Genomic DNA, 26712 nt, shown 5'->3' on the forward strand with positions numbered 1-26712 from the left:
GGTTTTGAATTTTTGAGTTCACTAAATTATTGGTTTAAAATTATTATAAATTAAATTAAACATTATTTTTTTATTTGTAATAAAAGATCTGGTCGTTCGTGTTTTACATATATTTAACAAGTTGGCAAGCCAAAATATACCTCTCCTCGGAAGCATTGTCCCTAGTGGTATTAATTTCTCGAGATGACCCTTTAAGTTATATCTCCCCAATTCAGAGTTATTTACTAATAACGTAATCCCCGTTCAATCCCGCCCGGTATAAAATTTTAATTTGAATTAAAATAATTGAGACGAAACAACCGAGATTAATTTATTCAGAATATTATAAATTAAGTAGTTACAACAGTGAGTTAGACGTACTAAAACAATGCACAATTGACTTTAACCCTATTTACGGTACAAGTTTAGCAGTTAAATATAATACGAAGCCAATTTTAATGAAAGAAATATCTACAGAGGGTATTTGTATTTTTGTCGCTTACGAAATACTTGCCGCATAGTTAACGCTCATTTTATTTCAACGTTCGCCCGATCAAGATACCGTAAATATCTGGTAGTGGACGACTCGTAGACTGTCGGAACCTGTTGACGTTGTGACACATACCGCATGAAAAAGACCAAAACCGTCCAATTTCCAATATCATATAATGACTCGCACACCCAGGATATCAATGACTGCATTAGGAATCGTAGATATCCAAATATCCACACCAACAAAAAACTTATTAACAAGAAGCGAAAAACTTACCATTCACAAAGCACAGAAAGCCACTTGACTAAACGTATATCAATAAATGACCGTAGAGGGAATAGTTAGGGTTCTTTATAAATAAACACAAACGAACCCAATTGATGAACTGCATTAAACATCTTAATCAGCCGAGAAAACGTTTAAAATAAATTACGACCGAGCTGAAAACCAGACCAACTCGATATGTTGTTAATAAATGAATTATTAAGCTTGAAAACCAATACGCTAAACCTAATAGATAAGAATATACGACTGAAAAAACTAAATAAATTACAAAAAACTAACGGGTTCTACCCTTTATCTTATCTGCTGACTGCGCTAAAACAAGATTTGACCATTAAATTTTTTGAAAATGCGACGTATACACTTTGAAGGTTCCGTCAAAAATTATCCTTTCCCAAACGTAAAGGTTCTCAAAACATTAATACACAAAAAATAAGTAAAAAGGTTCCTCCAAAAAATGAACCATTTTGCGGAAGAAGTAAATAATTTTAAAAGAATAAAAGATAAAACAAATATACAACCGCAAAAATAAAACGTCAAATAATAGAAGAAACAATCTTAAACTCCATTCATTAAAATAAAACGTCAAATAATAGAAGAAACAATCTTAAACTCCATTCATTAAAAAAACACTAAACAAAAGTATCAAATTGAAATAAAGCAACTTATTATATTAAACAAGATTAAGTCTTTATAATTTTTTCGTAAAAAAACCACATTAGGCCTTCACAATTTCATTCGTAAAAAAATTCAAGACTTTGTTAACTATTATGCTTACAATGAGTGTCTTATTTGCAGTAAAGCTTGAAGTTATCGTTGGTTCTGTGGTAGAGCGCTCGACTGCCTAACTGAATGGCCCGGGTTCGAAACCTGGGTGACGCATTTGTTTTTAATCAAATGAGAAATCGCTAAATTAGAATTTCTTCGATGCAATAATTTAAATCTTTCACGAAATCTTGCTCTATTTCAATTAAACCAAAATTTCATGCTCTATTAAATACGCTTTCGATAAAGCTGAAGGTCTAATTTTCAATGAAACGTAATAAGTGTCGGTGGTTCTGTGGTAGAACGTCCGCCTGTCAAACCCGCCCGATGCGATCGCAAATTGATACTAAGACGAATACCGTGAACAATTGGTGGAAACCCTGCCATTGGATGTTGAGAGGTAGCATTACACTCAGCACTCGGTCCGTCCCAAAAGTCAATAAGAAAGAGTTGGAGAGTTACCACCCGTACATACACACCACAAACTCAACACCCACAAACGTCATAACAATAACACAACATTACCACCCTACACATAAACATTACAATAGCGAAATAGCCAAACCACTGAATTAAACCTGTCGTGACGGCGAGCGTTGACGAAAAAAAAACCACCAAACCAACCCCGACTGCAAATTAATCCGTTAACGCTCACCGTTTATTTATGAGTGATTATGTTACATATGCTACAACATTAAGTACTGCCAATATTATCATGAATACAGGGTGTCTTAATTTGATCGGCCCAGGCGTTTTTCTCAAAAACTATAGTTGCTAGAAATGTGAAATTATTAGGATATACTCTCTCGGGGAGGACCCTTTTCTTTTGGAATTTTCAGAAAAATCGTGAAATTTTTCACCGTTTTGAAATTTTTATTTTTTGAACGATAGGTGGTAGACGAAAATTTTCAATCAACAAGTTGTAGAGCGTACTCGAAAACCTTTAATGAAATTGGTTTGGTCAAAAACGGACAATTTGTCATTGAAATATTACGTCATGAAAACAAAACAAGTTGGTACTACCCAAAAAGGTTTACGTCTCATTCTTGCCCCAAATAAGACGCGTGAATTCTGTAATTCTACTATGTAAATTGTATTTTCTCTAAAAAATTATTTAAAATGATTTGGCTTACAAAACAGTCCCTTTTTTATCTTTACAAACATATGATCATTTCAAATTAGATAGGTTTCTCTTTCTTTTTCATGAGACGTAAACCTTTTTGGGTAGTACCAACTTTGTTTTTTTTTCATGGGTATGATCACCAAATTTGTTAACCATTAAGGTCAGGCCCGTAGCCACGGGGGGAGGGGCGTTCGGGGGCAATGCCCCTCAAAAATAAATGTTGCCCACTAAAATTAAATTTTTATTTGCCCCACCTGCCCCCTCAATTTAATCCATTCCCCCTCAAAGAATATTATCTGCCCCTTCATCTGTATTAGTTTTTTAAACTTATATTCGTAGAAATTTTCCTTCTGGACCACTAGTCTTTGTCTAAGGTTTAGATCATTATTTATAGCTAACTATTTCTTAATAAAATACAAGTTGTAGAATGGTCTGTTTCAGAAAGCAAGGTTTTTTTTGTTGAACACCAAAAATATATGACGGCGCCACTTATGTTAATTTTCGAAATTAAGTAACGAAAAAAATGTGCCCCCTCACAAAAAGCTTCTGCCCCCTTAACGAAATTTTTCTGGCTACGGGCCTGATTAAGGTTAAAAATAGACATTTTTCCAAAATCTCAAACTTAGTCTTCATTTCGGAACCCTAAACTTGGAACTATAGTCTTTAAAAAAATTTCCCTTAACTTGCTTTTAGTCCGGGTTAAGGGGATTTGCTTCAGTGTCAAGTCTTCGCCATGGGTACAATCAATCCACCGAGTACTACTTACGGAGAAAATTACTTGAAGAAACTTGATAATGGAACTAAATGGAAAAACGGGAATAATAGTTCAAGATTGTTGTTCTGATATCCATAACGCACCGATTTTTTCCCGTACAATAAATTGTAATAGAGAAGCATATTTGCTAAATTCGGTTGATTGAAAAGTAGATGAAGATACTGTTGAATATTCAACAAACGGTTGAAGAAACACATTAGCCCCACCACGATATTTTACCAAAACTTTGAAACAAAGCAAATAGTTTTATTAAATATCTGAAAGATGCACAAACCTAGCTATATTAATTGAGAAAAAAATATACTGCACGTCATTACCCCTCAAACCCTCGTGTCGGTCCAATTTCTTTACCATTTATGCAAAACCAAATATGGCTAGTTAGTACTGAAACACACCTTTAGTGAATAATTTGTATAGAACATAGCTACATGGGCATACTTATGTATGAGTATAACATAGATAGAGCGGCAGCGTTATTTGCTAATAATAGTTTGCAGTTCATGGTACCAATATTTATTGTAAACGGGTACGGCCTTCGCACGTGCTTTTGGAACCAACTTAACCAAGCTTAGCGATCCAAAATTAAAAGCAATGTAAAGTTATATTTTTTTAAATAACTTTAACAAATAAAATATTTTCGTAAATTTTCTTGTTGTGGGTGTAACACTCAATATCTTTATTATGATCAAAAAATTAATTATACCTTGTAAGTTCTATTTTATTTATTTAAGAACTAAGTAAAAATAGAAGTTACAACTCATTAGTTGCTAATGTTAAGTAACGTGATATGCGGGATTTTTTTTAACAACGTTTATGGACAGACCCATACAGAACACGTCCCTATTTCTGATTTCACAACGTATACTGGCGGAAAAATTAAGACCTCGCCCATAATTTGATTTCACCGCGTTTATTAAACACTAAGACGTAGTGATTGGGTGAACTAGACATTTTAGTTTTGACATGAACGACCTGGCGAATTTTAACCTAAAATAAATGAAATGTTAAAATGTTTCAGAGAGCATCATAAGCCTAATGCCCTACTAAAGGATAAAATTTGCCTGAAGCCTTAATTGCTAACAAAAGCTATGTGTTTTAGTCACTTTGATTGTATAAGGATATATTGAAAAAAAAGTACATAGAAATAAGTCGGGTGGATGGAGAATGCTCAAAATCTGTTGCTAAACAGTAAATCTAATCTAGCAAGAGTTAATGGAACAAATAGAAGGAATTTAATCTGAACTACTTAAATCCAATCTGACGGAAGTATTATCCCTTACCAAAACAGGAGACTTATTTTAGGTTGTAATAAGGATCAAAAAGGATTATGTCTTAATTAAGACAGAATGTAGTCTCAAAGTAAAATTTCAACACAAAGTTTTTGTAATATTTAAATATAACATATATTAGGTTTATAATCAAGTCATATTTTTAAAGACCAGCTCAAAAAAGACTTAATTAGCTTTTTAATACGACTGTTGTTTTCAGCTTAAATTAAATCAAGTTTAAAAAAAAACTTGTATAAGACTGTAAAATGAGCCTATTAGGATAACACAAATCTTAAAAATGAAGATCAAAATGAGTCTTGAATTGGGTTTAAAAATACAGCCTTATTAACCTAGATGAAATAAAAATATCCCACATCTTTAACTTACAATAGTCTTAAAATAAGATTGGAATTACATAGTTTTTCAAAATTAATTTAACACTTAAATAAGTCTTAATTAGACTGTTTTTCGGCTACATTCCCGTTTAGATCAAGTATATAATAAGACTTGTATAAGACTGTAAAATGAGTATTTTAGGAGAACATAAATCTTAATAATGAAGATCAAAACGCGAATTGAATACGGTTTATAAATACATCCTTAGTAATCCAGAATAAAAATATGCCGTGCAAAATAATATTATTTTAAAATAGTCTTAAAATAAGATTGGCATTACAGCGTGTTTTTTTTTAATTAACACTCAAATAAGATTTGATTAACTCTAAAATAAGTTAAAAATTCCCGTTTAGATCAAGAGTTAAATTAACTGAAACTGAAACTGTAAAATGAGTATTTTACATAAATATAAATCGTAAAAGTTAAGATCTAATAGAGTCTTGAACTAGGTTTTAAAATACAGTCTTAATAACACAAATGAAATAAAGGAAAACCCCTAGTACTAAATGGTCAAGGTTCGTAAAAAAGGGTACTATAAGGTTGCCTCGATCGCATGGTTTTTTATCAAAATATTACGGCTTTTTCGTTGCTGAGTAGAATTGTGACGTCACCCAGATGAGATCGTATTGAAAATCAATGGAAGCTCATCTGGGTGACGTCATCAATTTTAACTCGTACATAAATTTTTTCAAACATCTTCTTGGTCACCCCCTTCTCGACCCCTCTGAACCTTTACATAGTGCAAACCACCCCTGGATGGCTTTGATATAATAATAATAATAATACGTAAGTAAACCGTTTTGTGGGTAAACCCGAAACGGCGTTTTAATAACCTATAAAAGGTTTCAATTTCTTATGGACTTTATTTAATCCTTTTCATTTCAATAATGTAATTATTTTTAACGTTACTTTTATCACACCACGATAAATCTTTTATCAAATTAGAGATGTTTTAGTGACAAAGTTAGCTCTAAATCATATAACTTACTTTCTCTTAAAAATCCAATTAATTTCCAATAAATATGTTTTCTTGTTCATTCATAAAAACGGCACCTCATTCACAATTTGCTATAAAATCCGATTCTATTTTTATTTTATACTTAGGAATTCGAAAACCAAATAATAGTATTGTTTCCTTTAGTTTTCTCGCCAAATAAGAAGATCAACGGATTGATGAATGTCATTTTGTTGGCTCTCAGTCCATTTCAATATTTATTCAAAAGGAATGCTTTATTTCAAGGAGAAAATAATGCAATTATAGATTCAAAGCTACTATCAAAAATAGATTTAAATTAAATGCAAGTTTAAATTAAAACCGGAATTGCTATTAGTTTTGTAGTTTAAATTGGTACTAAAATATTCATTATTTTTTCAGTTTAAATTGAGACTAAAACTAATATTATATTTGCAGCTAATAATATATGTAGAATAACCCTAGCAGTGTACGCTTAAGTTTAATCTTAAACAAGCCTTCTTTTTAATCTTAAACAAGACTAAATTTAGAGGAGGAATATCAGACTTAAATTAACCGTTATAAGGAGTTGTAAATAAGACTTTCACCGAGCTGAAATAAATCTAAAATAAGGATGTATTTGGGACTGTGGCAGTTTAAAAAAAGTCTTAGATACGTTTTATTGGGGCCAGCTTATTTGAAACTAGCAATCTTAAATAAGTATCTATTTTCAGTCTAAATAAGAATGAATTAATTCTGAAACAAGGATACATTTGGGACTGTGGCAGCTTAAAAGGAGTCTCTCTTTATATTAAAAAATACAGCTTTGATTTCGGTATAGGATTGCTGATCAAAATACAAATCTCAAGTGAAAAACCAAATGTACAAAGCAGTAGGTTAGTTTTTTTATTGCAAATCTTACGCATCCAAATTACCAGGGTGAACAATTTAACCATATGCAAAGAATAGGAGTATTAGACGTTTTTATTGATAAATCTTTTACATTCGTAACTAAAGAAGTTTTTCTAGCCAAAGACCAAAATGTCTTCCCAAAGAGCGTATTAAATGAAAATCTAATGAAGATGGCTAATTCGAGTAACTGGTCGGTGTCTCTCCGAGGAAATGACAATATTCCAAACGCATCAATTACGATGCTGAGTTCCTCGTATCGCTTGTCCACAAAGCGCTGCTTCCGTTGAAAGAGTTTTCTCTACTTTGAGTTTATCCTGACGGAAAAAAAGAAACTGGCTAAGTCAAGAAGTTACGTTTTTGCTAAAGTGCTTTGAGGAAGAATGAACAATCGGCAAGTGATAACACTGATAAATAAACGTAAATTAATATTAAAGACGGATGCTACCACTTATAATATATTGATATGATTATATTTTGAAAAATAAATCGTTTACTTTCAATTATTTACATCATTTTAATGCAATAATTTATTAAAAGACATATTTGATACTTTTTGCCACAGGCGGACTTTTCTCTAAAAATTGAAAACAAAAAACAGCTAAGATCACCTCTGTTACATCGAATTTTCATATTTTGATTGCCTAGTAATAAAATATGGACTTCTTCCAGCCACGCCAATTGGCGACGAGAAAAAAAGGAATACCACGGACTCTGCGAAAAAGCACACCCTGAAAAAGCAGAAAAACTTATTAATTTTCTCACTGACGTTGTTCGGGAATTTAAAATTATGTACACAAATTTTGCCCAATTAATCACTAATTTACGTATTAGATCTCAAAAACTAATGACAAGGCTTAAAGTGATTAGTGTGCCGTAGTCCGCCGGCGACAACTGCGAGTGACAAGCTTCCGCTGGTTGGAATTATGCTTTTTGGCTTAAAAAACCCTTCACTAGAAAAAAGGCTCCACCTTTAGCATTTAAAGAGGGGACCATTTTGTAATCATAGAGTGGAATATTCATGGTATAAATAAATTCATTGTTTTTTAATGCCTATCCTTACGTGATATCCCCTTCACCCCCATTGTCAAAATTTCACGTGCTATGAGGCAACGGAACTTAAGGAAGCCAAAGCATTTTCATTGCCACCAGGAGCGCGTCAAAATTCACTTCTCAAAATGTTGACGGTCCTTCTCACAGGAGGTGACGTAATCTCTTCTCAGGAGCATTTTCACTTGGTCAAAAAGGAGGGATATTGTAAATTAAAATGGCAGCTAATATTCAGATTACTTGATGCTGAAGAAAATAAACAATATGATATTTTTGTGGATGAAAATGAATTTCAGAGAATAAAGAATGGTTAGTTAATTTGAGATGAAACATTCCCTTTTAAATTATAAATAAAATGTTTTCTTCGTGAAATCGTGTAAAAATAATATTTTTGTCAAAGGCTTAGTTTACAACGTTCGTGGCATTCTCGTAAGCCGCCATCTTTAAATAGAAGAAATTTTTTAACATTTGACGCATTTTAGCGAGTGAGAAAAATTCTCACGAAGAACTCTTCTCATGAGAAGAATGATAAAATTAGCGAATAAGTAGATTAGTCCATTATGAAAAGGGATAATAAAGCTAAACAAAAAACAAATTTGAAGAAATTTAAAAACATACTAATAGCTCGTACCGATAGGTCTTCGAGCAAACAAATAGACGCGAAACTCGGACCAAATAGATCTTCGAGTGAAAATTTAAATTAAATAAAATTAAATAGCCAGAAATTCCAACGGTATAGACCGGTTTCGTCCTATTTGGGACTCTACAGTACCGTAAGCGCCCCATATATGTAACATAATCACTCGTAAGTATGCCGTAAACGTATTTTCATTAATGAAACCTCGTTCACGGGTTATGACGTAAAGTATGTCACTTCCAACTTCGTGACGAAAAACACGTCATCAGCTTTATTTGACAGTCTATAGTTTAGCTCGTGCCTCGGTATCACGTGCTTTCGTTTTCATGGTACCCTTTTCAATAGCGCCAGGATTACAAGAATTTTTGAATTTTGTTGTCTCGCGTGGGATGAAGGGCTTGCCACTACCCTCCTACGCATTGTGACTTGGGCCTAAGGTGGTGCCAAGTGTATTAGCCTAGCTTATTATTATTATGTTTATAGAGTGCTTTCGTCTGATACGATTTGGAAAACTTGTAACTTCACAGCTGTAGTGTTAACAGTGGCCGCCATGAAAGTTACCATTTTATATCAATAGGCACATTACATTGGTAACTCGAGCTCCTCCACTTTCTCCACGGCCAACTTTGATCACGCGCTGTTCGCGCTACAGCGGCCAACACATTCGTCGAAATTCCGCGAGCAAGGATTTTTTTTTAATCTATTGTGACGTGCAGGACAATTCAGTCCTCTCGTCCATTTGATTAATCAGGGCGAGATATGTGTAACGGTCACGCCAACGGGGGGATATGTGGGGACAGGGGTTGGGACACCCGTGGCGGAAGTATTCCGACCACCCGTTGCGGGATTGGTGGTCTTCCTCAAATGGCCATCCACAAACTCTGCCTCCCAGACGCTTGGGATAACAGGAGTACGCCACTACTCCCCACGCGAGCAAGGATTTTACCCCTATAAACTGTACTATAATGTGTGGGAGTTCAGCGCCACGCTCGGTTTTTATATTGGCTTCTAAAAATAATAATCCGCTAGGGGCGCTGACGTCATACACATCTTTTGCTCATAGGTTAATACAGAAACGTCAACGAATGAGATGGCCGCTGTAGCGCGAGAGATCAAAGTTGGCCGTGCTTTCTCCGAGGTATATGTCATGGTTTTAGTTTATCGGCTACTTCATAATGTAATTAACTATTTAACTTATCAATTAAATAGCGCCATATAACCGCAAAACCTTGGACAAAGCAAAGCGGAAATGGCTGGATAATTTCGAATTTAGCACTTTAATACGAGGAAATTAATTGCAATAAATTGTGAAGGTTTTGTCAGAGCACTTTGCGGAATGCTATTCTCTAAGAAAATCCTGGGAAACGTATTACTAGTATTAAAAACCAAATTACATTAGTAAAGTTTTACCAACAAGAATTTTCAGCCGGCTTCGCTTAATCGGGCTGGCAGAGAAGGGAAGCACTAACGTACCTACAGGCCACCTATTTTCACCCTCGTAACGCCTAGCTTGTACATATCTACCAAACCAAAGGAATTATTATATTATTATATTATTGTATTATTGTAATATTATATTATTATATTATTATATTATTGTATTTTTGTATTATTATATTATTATATTATTATATTATTGTATTATTATATTATTGTATTATTGTATTATCGTATTATCGTATTATCGTATTATCGTATTATCGTATTATCGTATTATTGTATTATTGTATTATTATATTGTTATATTGTTATATTGTATTGTTATATTGTTATATTGTTATATTATTATATTGTTATAATGTTATATTATTATTATTAAGATGACAATAAACTTTATAAAATAATAACATGTATTAAGGACTGCCAAGCAATACAGTTCGACCTTCATAATATTTGCAACTGGTGACTGCAAAACAACCTACTATTTAACGGCGCTAAAAGCCTGGCAATATCATTCACGAGAAAAACGAATGCTATATTCTTCACCTATAATGTGAATGGCGATCCTGTCCCACGGACGTTCACCCTAAAAGATCTCGGTTCGCTTTTCGACAGTGGCCTCTATTTTCGAGAGCAAATCTCTCGCGTAGTAGGCCGTACTAGACGCCTGCTTTTTGGTGTACTCCGCCTAGCGAAGATGTTAAAATCCGTTGTCTGTTTTCGCACATTGTATCTTAGCTTAGTGCGCGTTAAACTGTCCTATGACGCTCTATCATGGGGTGGTTGTGCTAGCTACCTCTTTAACCGAATTGAGAATGTACAAAGAAAGTACGTCGAACTTGCACATACTATCTTTTTAAAAAATGAACCGTATGACTATAACTACCTCCTGGACTACCTGGGCTTAGAAACCATTAAGCTATTCATAAACAAACGTGAAATCATTTTTATCTGGAAACCAATGAATAAATCTCACATATCCGATTTAACGACTTTTCTAAATTTCCACACGCCAAACAACTGTACGCGTCCAAAAATAACTTTTTCTAAAACCAAAGCTATTACCCCTATTTCACGCATGCAACAAACTTGCAACATGTATAATAATCAAATCGACATTTTATCTTGTAAATATTCGTATATCTTTAAAATTGTATAATTTACTCACTATGTCATTGCCATAGCCATTACTCATGTAGTTAATTATTTTCCACTTTTTCTGGTGTATAACCATGTTGGTGCTATCTGTACTGTTGTTATGCATGGTAAATAAACTCATTTCATTTCATTTCATTGGTGTCTTAAGAATAATTTACCGATTAATCCGGCCAAATCTGTAGTTATATCATTTAGTAGAAAAACATCTCATATAAGATACACTTATAAAATAAATGATGACATCATTAATAGAAAAAGTAGCGTACGTGACCTAGGTGTAATATTAGATCAGGGCCTTTATTTCAAAGAGCATATTCAAAAAACCGTAAGCTCGTGCAGGCGTCTATTAGGCGTCATCCTTAAAATTAGCAAAAATTTAAATTCTAGTCGGCATTTCATATCAAAGCTTAATTCGATCGAGAGCTATGTATGAATCAATTACTTGGGGTGGCTGTAGTGAATACCTTATAAATAACATTGAAAGTATTCAAAGAAAATGTATTGATAATTTATACTTCTATTTCCTAAAACATGAATGTCGTTATAATTACCAAAATATTCTCAAAGACATTGGTTTACCTACGCTTTATAAATCGCGAGAGAAATCAGAACTTATATTTTTGTATAAACTCTTTGAAATTACTTACCATGTTCCAATATTTTATCAGAAATCAATATATGTGTACCTAACTATAACACTAGAAATTATACGATGTTTAAAACGAATATTAGCGAATTACACCCATTAAATCGAATACTAAAAACTGCCAATAAATTTGGTCAGGTAATTGATTTTTTCGATTGCAAATTGAAAGATTTGAGAAATTTGTAAAAGTTCTTCAATTTTTTTTTCCCTAACTGAATTCGACTTTGTATCGTTAATTGACTCATATTCCAAGGAAAATATTTCTATACAAATACCAAATTGTTTAAATTAAGAGAGTACTCCATGTATTGTACAACTTGTTAACTTACTGTAGTGTGTGTATCAACTTGCTGATACAATTGTATTGTTTTGGTACACATTAAACCCCGTTTCATTTCATTTCATTTTCATTTTATTATTATATTATTATATTATTATATTATTTTATTATTATATTATTATATTATTATATTATTATATTATTATATTATTATATTATTATATTATTATATTATTATATTATTATATTATTATATTATTATATTATTATATTATTATATTATTATATTATTATATTATTATATTATTATATTATTATATTATTATATTATTATATTATTATATTATTATATTATTATATTATTATATTATTATATTATTATATTATTATATTATTATTATTTTTTTAAGCCAACCCATCAAGGAGCGGGCGTTTATTGTATCCTTCAAAAAAGTGCAATACACTTTAAAAGGAAAAAACATTGGATATTCTTTTTGATGGCCTCAGAATTTTAATTTTATTTTGGACAATGAAACTAGTAGTGACGATGACTTCTTGAAACAAGTCTGTAAAAGGGCAAAATTATCGCGTGATTGGTGCCCTCTGAAAGTAATTCCGGACTTAGAATCTGCGAAAGCCGAAATACAATTCGAAAAGAAGTGGAAATACCGCGTTAAAAAGGACCAAGAAAACGAGACTAAGATATTTTACCATTGTCAATATTCCCGTGAGAGTCATCTAAAAATGTATCTTCTTTTGAACGGGAACGATCAAAAAGTGGAACTATTTCGCACTAAAAATGAACGTGATCACGGAGAATGGAATATAATAATAACCAACGAATTTTATCGACACTTGTAGCCTGTAATTGGTGAATCTCGATTTCTACTCTTTAACTCTATAGTAAATCAAGAACATCTTCCAAGCTCCTTGTCAATTGCCATCATTGTACTGATTTTTAAAAAAGGTGACCCAAAGTCCTACGAAATTGGCGTCCTTTATCTCTCCTAAACGCCGATTATAACATTTTGTTCAAGGAAATCGTAGGTCCTAGGAAATCGGATTCGAAAAGTTATAGAGAATTCAATCCAATTATCCACGAGGATCAAACGTCCAGCATTCGAATACGCCAGTATTTCACACGACACAACGACCCCTGGTCATTGTTTCCAAACGAAGGCTTTTGACTTACAAAGGAGACGACCCGATTTCGTTCAAACTAGAGGGATTGGTAGACCTTCATGTAACTTGAAAAATCCTAAAGGGAATTTATTCAATGGGCAACGGTTTTGCCATGCCAACGAAAATGGAAATTTTTCCTATTTAAGCCATATCGATTCATTTTCACCCATTTGGTTATCAATTTTGATTTTTTTCGTCAATTTTTAACAATTTGTTTTATAATTTTTGGTATTTTAATTTTTTTTCAATTTTTTTAATTTTCTCACAATCGGTCCAAATCCCATGTTATTTTCAATGGGAAAATTTAATATTTTGTGTTGTCAAAAACATTTTTCGTTGCCATGGCAAAACCGTTGCCCATTGAATAAATTCCCTTAAGGATTTTTCAAGTTACATGAAGGTCTACCAATCCCCCGAGTTTGAACAAAATCGGTGTGTAACACCTCGGGTCGTCTCCTTGTTAGTCAATCACGGCTATTTATTTAAAATCCTAAACCACGTTGGGCTTGGAAATATTATCGGCGGATTTATAAAAACAATATACCAATCAGCGGAAGCCAGAATGAAGTTGAATAATGTACTCCCATTCAAAACAAATTCAAGGGCATAAGACAAGGAGACCCTTTATCGCCGTACCTCTTTAATTTGTCGCTGGAGCCTTTACTGTGCCACTTAAGAGAAAAATTAGCGGTCGATTTAAATAGCTTAGTAACATCGAAAGACGGGTTTTCAATTATAAAAGCCGAATGCATGAATTCGATATTGAAGGACGAGTAACGCGTGCTTTAATCTCGAGAAAAGCAGCGGGCTCTGACTAAAGGAGCGTGGAAGGACAGAACAGGTACTCCTTTAGGAATCTGTTGGAGCAACAAGAAGATACATATTTTGGGATTAATTTTTACTACAAAAATTACGCGGGATATATCTACGTCTCTTGAAAATGTCAAAACCTCCCTAAACATGTCGTACAAAGGAAGTGCAAAACTTTGTAATTCAATCTTAGGCAAATCTTATTATTCGCTACCCCACATCGATAACCCTGTTGAGATATCATCTCAATTATTCAAAACATTTATAGGCGTTATTTGGAACAGCGATAACTAAACATTGGTGCTTTGCTAAAGATACCACACAAACAATTGGAAATGGAGGTCTCGGTCTGCAAAAACTTGAAATTCAGTGGCAAAAATTTGCCTTTGACAAGCTAAAAAATCAATAGAAGGTCAAGGTCATTCCGTTGAAAAAGACTTTATTAAATACTACTTAAAATACATACACAAAATGCACTTCGATTTCATCATTTTGAGCTAGCGCGAGTTTAACCTCGCTCTCAACGAATTGCCAAAATTCTATCAAGGTCTTTTTTATTTCTGGAAGTCGCTACCTGTCCGGTTAAAAAAGCCGTCAAATCTTCCTAGCCTATTGACTTTTCAAATATGGAAATGTCCTTTCTTAAATTTAACTCGGTTTCATCCGAGGTGGAAAGCGAAAGGTTTCAAATACTTTCGGGATATTTTCGAACCGGGAGGCCAAACGTTCTAAGATCCAGTAGAGGGTAAAGAAGTCAGCGCAGCAACAACCAGAGCGATATCTCGTCAGTTCACAATGATCCAGTCCTCTTGATATAGATAATTTTCAGTTGAATTCTTTAACGAAGATGCCGTTGGAGACGTTTTAAGCGTCAATTTTCACTTACTAGGAGAGTACCCGAGGTGTTTATTGCCGATTTTGTTCAAAGTCAGGCGTAATGTAGACCTATATGAGATACGAAATTTCCCAAAAGGAGACGTTGCACTACCCATTCGATTTGCAATGGCAACCGAAAATGTTTTTGTCCACTTAAAGCAAAAATAAGAATTTTTTCCTTATTTTACCCAAATATTGTTACAACTTTACCCCAGAAATGTCCAAATTTACCTAAACTTGATGAAATTTACCTAAATGAGGTCCAAATTACCCATTTCATGATTTTCAAATTAAAAAAAATCTTAGGTGGTAAGTACCCAGTGAAACCGACAAAATCCCATGCTTTTTTAAATGGAAATTTTTTGGTTTTAAGTGATCAAAAACATTTTCGGTTTCAATGACAAATCTAATGGGTAGTGCAACGTCTCCTTTTGGGAAATTTCGTATCTTATATAGTCTACATTACGCCAAACTTTGAACAAAATCGGCAATAAACACCTCGGGTACTCTCCTTGTTAGAGCTTAATCTAAACAATAAGAAACAGGAGCTATTAATTGATACTGATAAACTCGAAATTGAAAAGTACTTGAATAAAGTGTTATCTAATTACAAATAAAGGCCATTAATTTTTTTGTGATTCGTTAGATGAAATGAACGACATCGCGATTAATTGTAAAGTGTGTTGGCGTTGCTCGTTAAACTCGCACGAAAACAATATCCGGTGGCGTTTAATGTAATTGTCTTTCAAACTGTATGGTCTTAGCCCCGCGTGTCTCTTTTGTGCTAAAGAATATGGAACGCTGAAACATATGTTCTTTAGTTGCGAAGTAACCCAATTGTTCTAAAGGATTTAGACTTACAATAATAATTTTATATTGTATACTGTCTGTATAACGTAAATTGCCAACCATTTTGTAACGTAACAAAAGTTATTCTCGTTATAAATAAGCTCGCTGTATTTTTCTCTTACAATAAGAAAATGAACGACTGCTTAGGCAATAGTTCTAAATTAATAGAAAACCGCTTTGTAGCAAGACTGTGCACTTTGGTGGAAATGGAAAATCCGAGGGGCTGATCACTCCACGTAATCGGTGTACAGAGCCGTACCTTTGACTGTACTAATGGGATTACGCGTAATCTTTAAAGTCCCTGCCTTTGGCAGTGCTAATCTAAGTGTAATCTGGTGTACAGACTTTCTAAGAGTGGTTAGCCCCTCGGGAAAATCATAGCTAATAAACATACAAAATTCAATTGTTTAACGAGCTCTTGGCTAGCGGGATTGATACAATAAACGCCAGCTCCTTGTTAGGTTTTGAGTTTGTCTCAAACACTACAAGAGTTACGAAATTTTTAGGGTATTATGTCTGGTAAGTGAAAGCTTAAAATCCAAATCTCCAGATAAATTGTACAAATTTTCACATTTTTTAAAGTTTTATTTTTTGGCGGGAAGGTGTAGAGCACTGTCGATAATGTACAAAGAAAAAATTCCATTGAAAAAGACCACTTTTCACGAAGATACGAGGGGATGAAAACAAACAAGCTGTCCATATGGGGCAATAGCCAGTTTTGTGCGCAAATTTAAAAAAATGCCTTAAAATAGGTTTTTGCATGTGATTTATCCAAATGGAAAAAAATCTAAGACCTACTAATAGAACATTTTCTGTTGCTTTTTCGCAAAGGTCGGTTGTCAGGTACTATTTAAAGATAAATCTTTCAGTTTTAAACCCATTTTTAACATTTATTGAGTGTAATCAACAACTATGCCACTTTATTCTCGTGAGCATGTTGTCAGAATTTATAGCCCGGTGTACCGGTAAGAAAAGAACCACACCACCGGAGGCCTATCATCAGAATACCCTACGCCAGCGTCCACAAGCCCGGACAGGTGACAAAACCAGCATGGGTAGCAGAACCCCACTACCGATGGTCGCACCCTCGACGCAAGCCGCTCAACCCAGCAGAAGGTGCAACAATGGGACGACCAGCCCGCCACTTCGCACACAGCAGTGGGATAGAGAACGGATGCTCTGGCAACTCCGGCCGACACCCCACCTACAAAGGCAGGGAGCCAAGCCCGTTGGAGAGAGCTCCTAAAGGGGAACGGCGGGCACACAGCAGCCCGCATAACCCGGCACAGCTGGCACCGGAGATCCCGGTGGGAGCCCAAAAGGCCGGGAGATGGGTCCGCCGTGCCCTCATACGGAGGCCCGCAGCCCCACAGCAGGCTACTCAATCCGCCGAGGCGGCCAGGTTGCCCGGCCCCTCTCCATTAGCCTGGGCCGAAGCCCAGTATCCAGCCCACACCTGACCGAAGTCGGAGGTTGGAGATAGGACCCTTTGGACGGAGCTAACATCTCCCTGTGCGCCACCGCCCTTACGGGTTACAAGAGCCGGACCCCGACTCCCCGGCACAGCCACCAGTTATTGCACACCCCGACCCCTTGAGGGCCTATTCTCGTGAGCAGCGCGCTTTTATGGTCGAGTTATTTTAGGGAGATGCCAATCGTAACGCTCATAGAATGTTTAGTATTCGCTACCAAGCCACAACGCCGTTCTCGGAGCTGTTTGAGACTTCGACAATTACGCAAACGTCAATTCCAGGTTCTGTGGACAAGTTCGTCAAAACCTCAACGTGGAAGAAATCGTTCTAGCCTACTTTGTTGCGTACCCTCGATTAAGTATTAGAGGTGCAAGCGACGATCTTAGGTTATCAAAAGGAACTACGTTTGGAAAACTGGCTAATTAACATGCCTGATGATGACCCAAATTTCATAACTCATCTTCTGGTGACCGACGATTGTTCCTTTGGGAGAGATGGACCTTTCAACCGCCAAAACAACCACATGTGGAGTGATGAAAATCATCACTGGGGTTTCCCTTACCATAGAGGAACTATCCGCCTACCATCATCAATGACAATTTCGACTGAATGTTTGGGCTGATTTGATCGGAGATAGAGTTATCAGCCCATTTTTCCTTCCCAATCGTCTTATTGAACAAAATTACTTGGCACTCTTGCAGAATGAAATAGCAGACACGTTAGACGTCATTGCGCTGGAAACTTAGGGACAACTATGGTACCAACATGACGGTGCACCACACCATCAACCTCGATGGGTTGTGAAGCATACCTCGGCGTCGGATTGGTAGAAACGGTTCCACTCGGTGGCCTTGGAGGTCTCCAGACCTAACGCCGATGGACTTTCACTTATGGGGTTTCATCAAAGAAAGAGTTTACGAGACGCCCGTTGCGAGCATAGATGATTTACGACAACTAATTATTGCAGCCTTCGCACTTCTCACTCCGGATATGATTACCGGCTCGTTTCGAGAGATGCTCCATCGTGCCAAAATACACAACGTGGCCAACGGAGATATCATTGAACCTTACATGTAATAAATTTTAAAATTAACCTATTTTAAGACATTTTTTTAATTTGCGCACAAAACTGGATATTGCCCCATATGGATAACTGTTTTTTTTTCATCTCCTCGTACCTTCGTGAAAAATTGGTCTTTTTCAATAGAATTTTTTTTTTGTACATTATCGACAGTGCTTTACAACTTTCTCATTGGAATTCTTTTGTATAGCACCTTCCCGACCAAAAAATGTTTTTTTTTAAAGACGTGAAAAATGTTCCAGTTTTTCTGGAAACGTGGATTTTAAGCGTTCCCATACTAAACAAAATACCCTAAGAATTTCGTAACTCTAACTCTTGTAGTTTTTGAGAGGAATGCCCTGTCAGAGCAAAAAAAGACACCCTGTATTTAAGGTGCTAAGATTTTCTGTTGCTTTACGTTTTAAGTTAGTTAGGGCGAATGAAACTTCAACAATGTAATTAGAGCGCGTAAAATGTTTTAATAGCGAACTAAATTTAAACGGGTTGTACCGGTTTATTGTTAAAGATTTAAAATAAATATGAGGGAGCATTTTAGTCTAAAATTGGGTAATTATTCAGTAAATTTAATGATATGAATAGTGGAGACTAAAATGCTCCCTCATATTTATTTTAAATCTTTAACAATAAACCGGTACAACCCGTTTAAATTTAGTTCGCTATTAAAACATTTTACGCGCTCTAATTACATTGTTGAAGTTTCATTCGCCCTAACTAACTTAAAACGTAAAGCAACAGAAAATCTTAGCACCTTAAATACAGGGTGTCTTTTTTTGCTCTGACAGGGCATTCCTCTCAAAAACTACAAGAGTTAGAGTTACGAAATTCTTAGGGTATTTTGTTTAGTATGGGAACGCTTAAAATCCACGTTTCCAGAAAAACTGGAACATTTTTCACGTCTTTAAAAAAAAACATTTTTTGGTCGGGAAGGTGCTATACAAAAGAATTCCAATGAGAAAGTTGTAAAGCACTGTCGATAATGTACAAAAAAAAAATTCTATTGAAAAAGACCAATTTTTCACGAAGGTACGAGGAGATGAAAAAAAAACAGTTATCCATATGGGGCAATATCCAGTTTTGTGCGCAAATTAAAAAAATGTCTTAAAATAGGTTAATTTTAAAATTTATTACATGTAAGGTTCAATGATATCTCCGTTGGCCACGTTGTGTATTTTGGCACGATGGAGCATCTCTCGAAACGAGCCGGTAATCATATCCGGAGTGAGAAGTGCGAAGGCTGCAATAATTAGTTGTCGTAAATCATCTATGCTCGCAACGGGCGTCTCGTAAACTCTTTCTTTGATGAAACCCCATAAGTGAAAGTCCATCGGCGTTAGGTGTCAACGGTGAAAGTTACTGAACGTACACCTATCGTCTTTCTGATTCTTTACCCTGCTTGAGATCTCGGGACATTTTATTTATCAAACGAAAATAATTCCGCACCAAAACCCTCTCGCGCCTACCAGCTGCGTAACTTATTATTTTGATGCTGGAAATGGCACCTACCGCGTGTGTGCCAAAGCATAACTAAAATTCCCGCGTATACAAATAATTTAGATAAAATATTAAAAATGTTATTAATTATTTTATTCTATTAACTACTTTCAGAAATACATGAACCGAAATTATCAGCGTCCTATTCCTCTAACACGGGAGGCAAGTTCCCCGTTTTCCCCCACCTTAGTGGCCGCGTGCTACCTTCCCCTCCTCGAAAAGAGAATCTCCCCACCTCCGCGGCGAAGGTTTGAATACGCTTCCTGGCGACGGCCGAGCGAAACTTTCTCGAAAAACAAATAAATGAAATATGCTGCTGGGGAAAAATGACAAGTGCGTCATGTGTCACAGTGTCAGTGGAAGAAAGGCTGTCACCATTAGAAGCAACGTCCAAGGAAAGAATAGCTCAAACAAATGTCATCGTAATCAGTTGTTATTAATTAATGAAGCCCAGTTAACGACTAATAAAAACTAGACTAACTTGACTACGTTAAGAATTATAAACAATAAATATTTGTATTATTTTGTTAAAATAATTGTACTGGTTTTATTTGAAATATAAAACGTAAATGTAGCCTTACTCGTAAACGAAATCATAATTTTTATTTCTTATTTCTACTAGCTCTTTTCTCGTGGTTTATTTCAGTTTCTTCTTCTTCCGTAGCCTTCTGTTTCTTTGGTCTTCCCATATTCTTTGCTACTGCCGGCCTAAATATTTTTATCTGGGTTTCTTAAGTAGCTCCATTAAGTAATTTGTATATTTTCTAATTCTAATAAAACTAAGTATTTCTCTGTTCTTTCATACATAAATGGTCTGGTAAGAATAGTTAAAAAGGTTTTCATTTATCTACTTTTAGCTGTGTTAAATTGTTAATTAGTCCAAGGTTCCACTGACCTCTATCAAAAACAAAACACGGCTAAGCCTAGGTTTGCAGACCACGGGGGGGGGGGGTCGGAAAAAAGTTTTACGAGTTTTTGGTGTATATAGCTTTGCAGACCACGTTTCTCACGATTTTCTTCGATGATATAATTTCTCTTAGCCTCACTAGATGGCGGTCTACTTACCCGTGGTGCATTCGAAATTTTCTCTGTAGTCGCGGGAGGCGGAAAATTAACAAGGCCTCCCTATTTAACCCTCCCCTGTCGCACGGGGAAATTGCCGCCCGAGAAAAATTTGTTCGCTGATAATTTCGGTTCATGTATTTCTGCTACTTTGGAATATTATAAAAAACAATAGCATTTTAAATCAGTCCATTGGGTATTAGACTGTTAAATTAATGTTTACGCCATATATTGCTTTGGTGACTTCTCACTACCGTTGAGCAACGAAAAGAACTTACAATCGTTGGCTAAGTTGGACTACAGATGAACAACGTAACGTCTAAACCGGAAATGATAAAAACTGTACAATGAGAAACGGAACATTGAGTCTGTTTATGCGCAGGTACTCATCGCTTGTTAACCAGCACCAATGCAGTGTCTCGTTAATATGGAACCCATTGATTTACGATGTTTGAGCTCACATTTAATCTTCTTTTAAACAAGTCATTTGTCGAAAGTTAAGCTAACTTTTTAATACTATTTATTTGTATAATGCGCTAAAAGCATTGTAATGGAAATACATGTTACTTGTATGGGTTTCGGCCCTTGATATTGTTGAAGTACTCCAACATTGTCCTTTTTTATTATTTAAGACAATGAAAGTGTTGAAAAAAGTCCTTTCGAATATCCTCCAATCGGTGATGTCCAATAAATGTTCTTGTTTCAGTGCATATGTTCTCGAGGCCAAATGAAATACATTTTTTACTGTAATCATACTTAGTACATTTGCGTGCGTGGAAAATGTGGTAGACTAATATAAAAATGAATGCCCCTTTCCTAGCTTTAAGAGATGCATAATTGTCGTTCCTAGTCATTGCTTAGCAGTATTCACTCCTCCTTAGTCGGTAAAACTCGTGATGATCAGTTTAATAAGTTATTGTCAAATTGACTTGTGGGATTATAGAGCCCCTCATGTCAACTTGTGCTCGTCAAACTGAAATGAAAAGGAAACCACACTCGGCCCTGGTTGTGATAAACTGTTGATCAAGATAGGTAGACTAATACCACACCCAAAGAAGAAAATTTATAACACGTTAAGTCAGAGGCGTAAGACACAGTAATAAGCAGCTAGGCTAATACCCAAGGCACAGAATTAGGCCAAGTCAGCTAGCGACTTTTAATGCCTTTAGACAAGTGGTCGGGTTACAAGGACAAGCCCTTCTTGCCACGTGTGCCAACAGCTCCCTACACTAATTATTACCGTTAATGGAAAGGGGAAACCGAATAACTCAGGTAAAAAACCCCTTTAACCAGTGAGGAGAGAACAGAGAACTTGCAAACGCAACGATGAAATATTCCCAAATTCCTTCTGATGACTTAGGCCTAAGGTGGTGCCTTGGGTATTAGCCTAGCTGATTATTATTATTATTATTATAATTGTACATTAAGTGCAGAGATCATCGAATACAATATTATCAACACAGCACCTAGATAAACTTAAAGAGTAAGTTGCACAGAGCCGTACCTAGCCCAAATGGCGCCCTGGGCAAAAAAAGAAAATGGCGCCCCCAGAACCTTAGGGATAAATTTTTAATTTTTCAATATCCAATTTAAATGAAAATCTTTGATTTTGCGCCCCTAAAACTTTGGCGCCCTGGGCCACTACCCCGCTCGCCCTACTCAAGGGACGGTTCTGAAGTTGCATATAGATTTTCGGAATAGAAACTTCACTATTTTATATTTTTCTTGTTCATTTGATCATGGGCTTTCCGAAAAATGTAACTCACTTCATGAAATACCATCGTTAAGTGTAGTGCTCGGATTTCGATTAATTTTTATCCATGAATAAAATAAGCTCGGCGATATTTAAATAATATTTATTTAAATAACCAATTGTTGAATAAAAATTGTAAAATGTTTAAATAATCGAAAGTGAATAAGCCTATTATTTAAATAAAACAAACAATTATTTAAATAAATGCCACTTTTATTCAAATAAATGCTTGGTTGCGTAAAAAACATAATTAAATAAGTTAAAATTATATTCTTTTTACCAACGTTTTTTAAATAAATCGGAAAATTTGTGGATAATGAATAAACTATTCCGAGCACTAGTTACGTGTATTTCATATTAAAATGAAATTAACGTGACTTTTATTTTAAACGATAATTTTACCACGCTTAGTTTGTGACGTCACTGACTACGGGGGTTTTTTTTTTTAATGGTCTTCAACTGCATCTGGCAGATTACATAATTCCCACTATCCTACCAAAATCATTCTTGTAATAGCCTTGGTAGATATGGCGATGCCAATTTAGCGCGCGCTCTAAAGAATAAACGTGAGTTCGTGTTTTTAAAACCATGTAAGCACTCGCGTACGAAATTCAGTAGTAGAATCTTATGGTTCTATTGGAGATTTTTCGGATTCGGGGACGGAATCAGTAGCATCTACATTTTGTATGCAAGTCTAACGTTAATCACCACGCTAAATTGCAATTGTTTGGCCGTTCTACTAATTACTTACAATTAACTACGAAACGGAAAGCAACGAAACTTTTTATTTGGGTATTTTAAAAGTATACGCGCTTCGTTTAATAACAAAGATGAGGTGGTAACGAATAATACGCAACTTACTCTTTAAGTAACGGGGAGCTGGAAAAATGTGTTAATGGACCGTGATTTTCCAATTAGTAATTGATGGATTATTATTTTCTGATAATCTCTTCCTACCGGGCCAGACAATTATTTTCTTTAAGCTGACAGTATAAATTTAAAACGCAGTTAGTTAAAACCTGACAGCGATGAATTTCTTCTTAAAAAGCCAGCCGTAGTTTGCCAACAAACGCGAGAAATACTTTGCGGACTACAATAGAGTTTCCTTCGCTGCGCAGGCCGCTATTAATCTCCTTAAGGGATAACGCCTTAGTCACCTGTCAAAGAATGTACCCGCGAACTTCCACATTCTTATAGCTACAAGCAATTGCATCCTTCTCGCTCTCCCTTTCTCGGCCGAGGCTTAAAGTAGAAATTACGTTAGTTGTTCTCGTCCGCCGCCCCCTCTCCTTCCCCCAGAAGCTCCGACCCTGAACGTTAGCCCGTAGGTAGGTTTCCTCTTCTCGATCCTGGGAGTAGGTTCTCGTCTCGAATCCCAATCTCATCGCCGCGAATGCGCAGGTCCAGGCATCCGAGGCTCCTCGCTCACTCGCTGCTCGCGTTCTGGTAGCGGCTACCGTCAGTTAATTTGGTGGAGAGCCCGCGGATTGCGAAGAACGGAGTCTTCTCCGCAAGGCATTTACAAACAGTCGCTCATACGGAGAAGTACATACCTCGACCACTGACGCCGACGACGCTCGATCATGTCTTCCGTCAAATGCTTCTGTTACGGATGCTGCTTCATTTTTCTGCTGATTTGTTGCTGGATGGGTAAGTCGCGACTTTCCGCTCGTTGACCAATTTACGCGAAAAGGATTGCCCTCAAATTTTTTGCACGGATGCCGCTCAAACTATAATAAAACCAAATTATCTAAAGTCATAAATAGCCGCGACCAAGTATTTATTTGCCGACTGATACCAAGGAACAGTTTTTCGAACACGTTTCTTGTAAAATAAAAATCAATTCAGTATAGTTGCGACGGCGGTGGTTAAGGTAAATCTTTCGAAAAGCGGTAGTCTAAACTTTTCGACCAGATTGCCGAATTGTCCATCCTGCCAAAAGGTTAACCAACCGATTTCCTCGCGCACCAGTTGAGCTTTAAAAAAACAAAGCGCTGGCTAAAACGAGTCCGCAAACACTGGTTCGGAGCAGTTGGTCTATTTTCAATACAATTTTCGACAAAATAAAATTGGACCATATTCGCGACAGTTTCTTATTTAAATATTATCAATAAGCGCGCTTTATATTGGAACCATAGTTATAACAATTATCATAATTTCACTTTATTGACTCAACACATGATAAAAATTGAACTACAATTTTGTCGATTTGCCTTTAAAAATTACAAGTTGCCAAATAATTAGGAAAGGCCTGTGTATTCTATACCAAGGTGTAAAAAATAATAATATAAAAATATGTAAAAGATACGAACATTTTACGTATTCCTTAAATTACGTAATTGCACAATTTATCGATTCGTATTTATAAATCTTAAGTCTGAAGAAGCAAAGCAAATATACATTTATTAAATCAAATACATGAAAAAGGAAATTAACTTTAAATTAGTTATTTAAAACGATTATTTAATAATCTACAAAAAAAATGTTATTCTAGAAATAGTTATCATTTAATCGTACACACATATTTTTAATTTTCTGCATTCATAGAGTCCATGAAGTCGATATTTTGGCGTTGTCGCGTTTGTCAGAATGGTGTAGCAAATGTCCGAAATTCATTTGTATGAATTCAATGACCTATTCGTTTCATATGTCCTAATTTGTTGCTTTGTTAATTAAATGTTAAATTTTAATTATTTTACTAAAAAGATAGTTTTAATTGTTTGTATTGTTGTTTCTCCTATTCCCTAACAACTACTCCACGTACGTTGAAGAGAAGGCTAAGAATTTATTAACTTGGCTCGGATTGAGTTAGTTTTAGTTAGGTTAGATCAATTAGGTTTAGTTAAGTTATCATTTGAAAGTTTAAATACTTACTGATGCATTAAAAAGTAGTGGTGTGCAAAGTATTTGGTGAAATTAAATAATTCGATAGAATACCAAATAAAATATTTCATTCGTCGAATCGAACAGAGCTTGAGAAATTCGCGAATATTCGGGCCTTTTTCTGATTAAATAGTCGAATATTTGAAAACGGGACTACAGAGTGTTTGTCATTTTCAATTATTTCCAAACCGGTCAAATAACCGCGGGTTTTCCTCCATTGTTGATTATCTAGGCCATTAAAGAAAAAGCCATGCCGGCTCGGAGGTGCCATAAGTAGAATGTTTCATTACAGGCGTGCGCGGTTGCAATTGCCGTTTCCCCTTTCTGAATATGTTACAATGAAGTCGAAAAGTAAAGTAAATCTGAAACCAAAGTAATGATTACGTTAAGAGAAAGTTAAATGTAACGTGCTAGTGAACTTAAGGGTAATTTACGAAACCAAAACTTTTATGTTATTATTATTACTAAACAACAAGGTTGGATTAATGTCTGATTATTTTAGACTAGTGTTGTAAAATTGTTGCAATTTTCTGGAAAATGATCAAGGCCTTTTTTCCGGAAAATTTTCCGTATTTTTCCGAAAAAAAATAAAAAAAAGTATATATTCCATGATTAGTCTAATATATTATTTGCAAATTTAAATAAAGCAGCTTTTTCGCCTAATGTTTTCGAATCTAAAAGTAAAACTAAACCTCTAGACTAGTTTAAACTGATTAACAATGTAACGCTATTAATGTTTTGTAGTATGTTTACTGATATTAGACATTTTATATCGATAAAAAGTTAAAAACATTAAAAACCTTTAAAAGGTAATTTATGGTTCAATTTGCAGAAAATTTTCTGAAACTTTTTCCGCATTTTATTTTTCCGGAAAATTAACAACACTATTTTAGACATTTCATAAAAGTATGAGAATACTGGAAAAAGTTTGTATTTGGATTCAACTTTCAATTTAATAATTAATTTGATTGGTATAATACAAATTTAAATTTATTACAAAGGTTCTAAAATCATTGCAATTTCTATGTATAACGTAACAGTTTTAAGTTTTTATTTTTTTTAATGAAAAGTATCTGAACTATTTGATAAATTATTTGATA

The 26712-nt window shown here is 35.1% G+C and overlaps 1 protein-coding gene across 1 annotated transcript in view; it reads left to right on the top strand.

Annotated features, from left to right (window-relative positions):
• Positions 1 to 24257: 24257 nt before the first annotated feature.
• Positions 24258 to 26712, top strand: part of LOC149947973 (ly6/PLAUR domain-containing protein 1-like) — an 81159-nt gene continuing 78704 nt past the window's right edge. Inside the window, exon 1 of the mRNA XM_090172463.1 lies at positions 24258 to 24379. Within this exon, the coding sequence (XP_090028589.1) occupies positions 24313 to 24379 (67 nt within the window). The 5' untranslated portion in view covers positions 24258 to 24312. The remainder of the gene's footprint in view (positions 24380 to 26712) is intronic.

This window comes from Leiobunum rupestre, chromosome 4, assembly GCF_980474605.1.
Source record: "Leiobunum rupestre chromosome 4, qqLeiRupe1.1.hap1, whole genome shotgun sequence".
Lineage (NCBI taxonomy): Eukaryota > Metazoa > Arthropoda > Arachnida > Opiliones > Sclerosomatidae > Leiobunum > Leiobunum rupestre.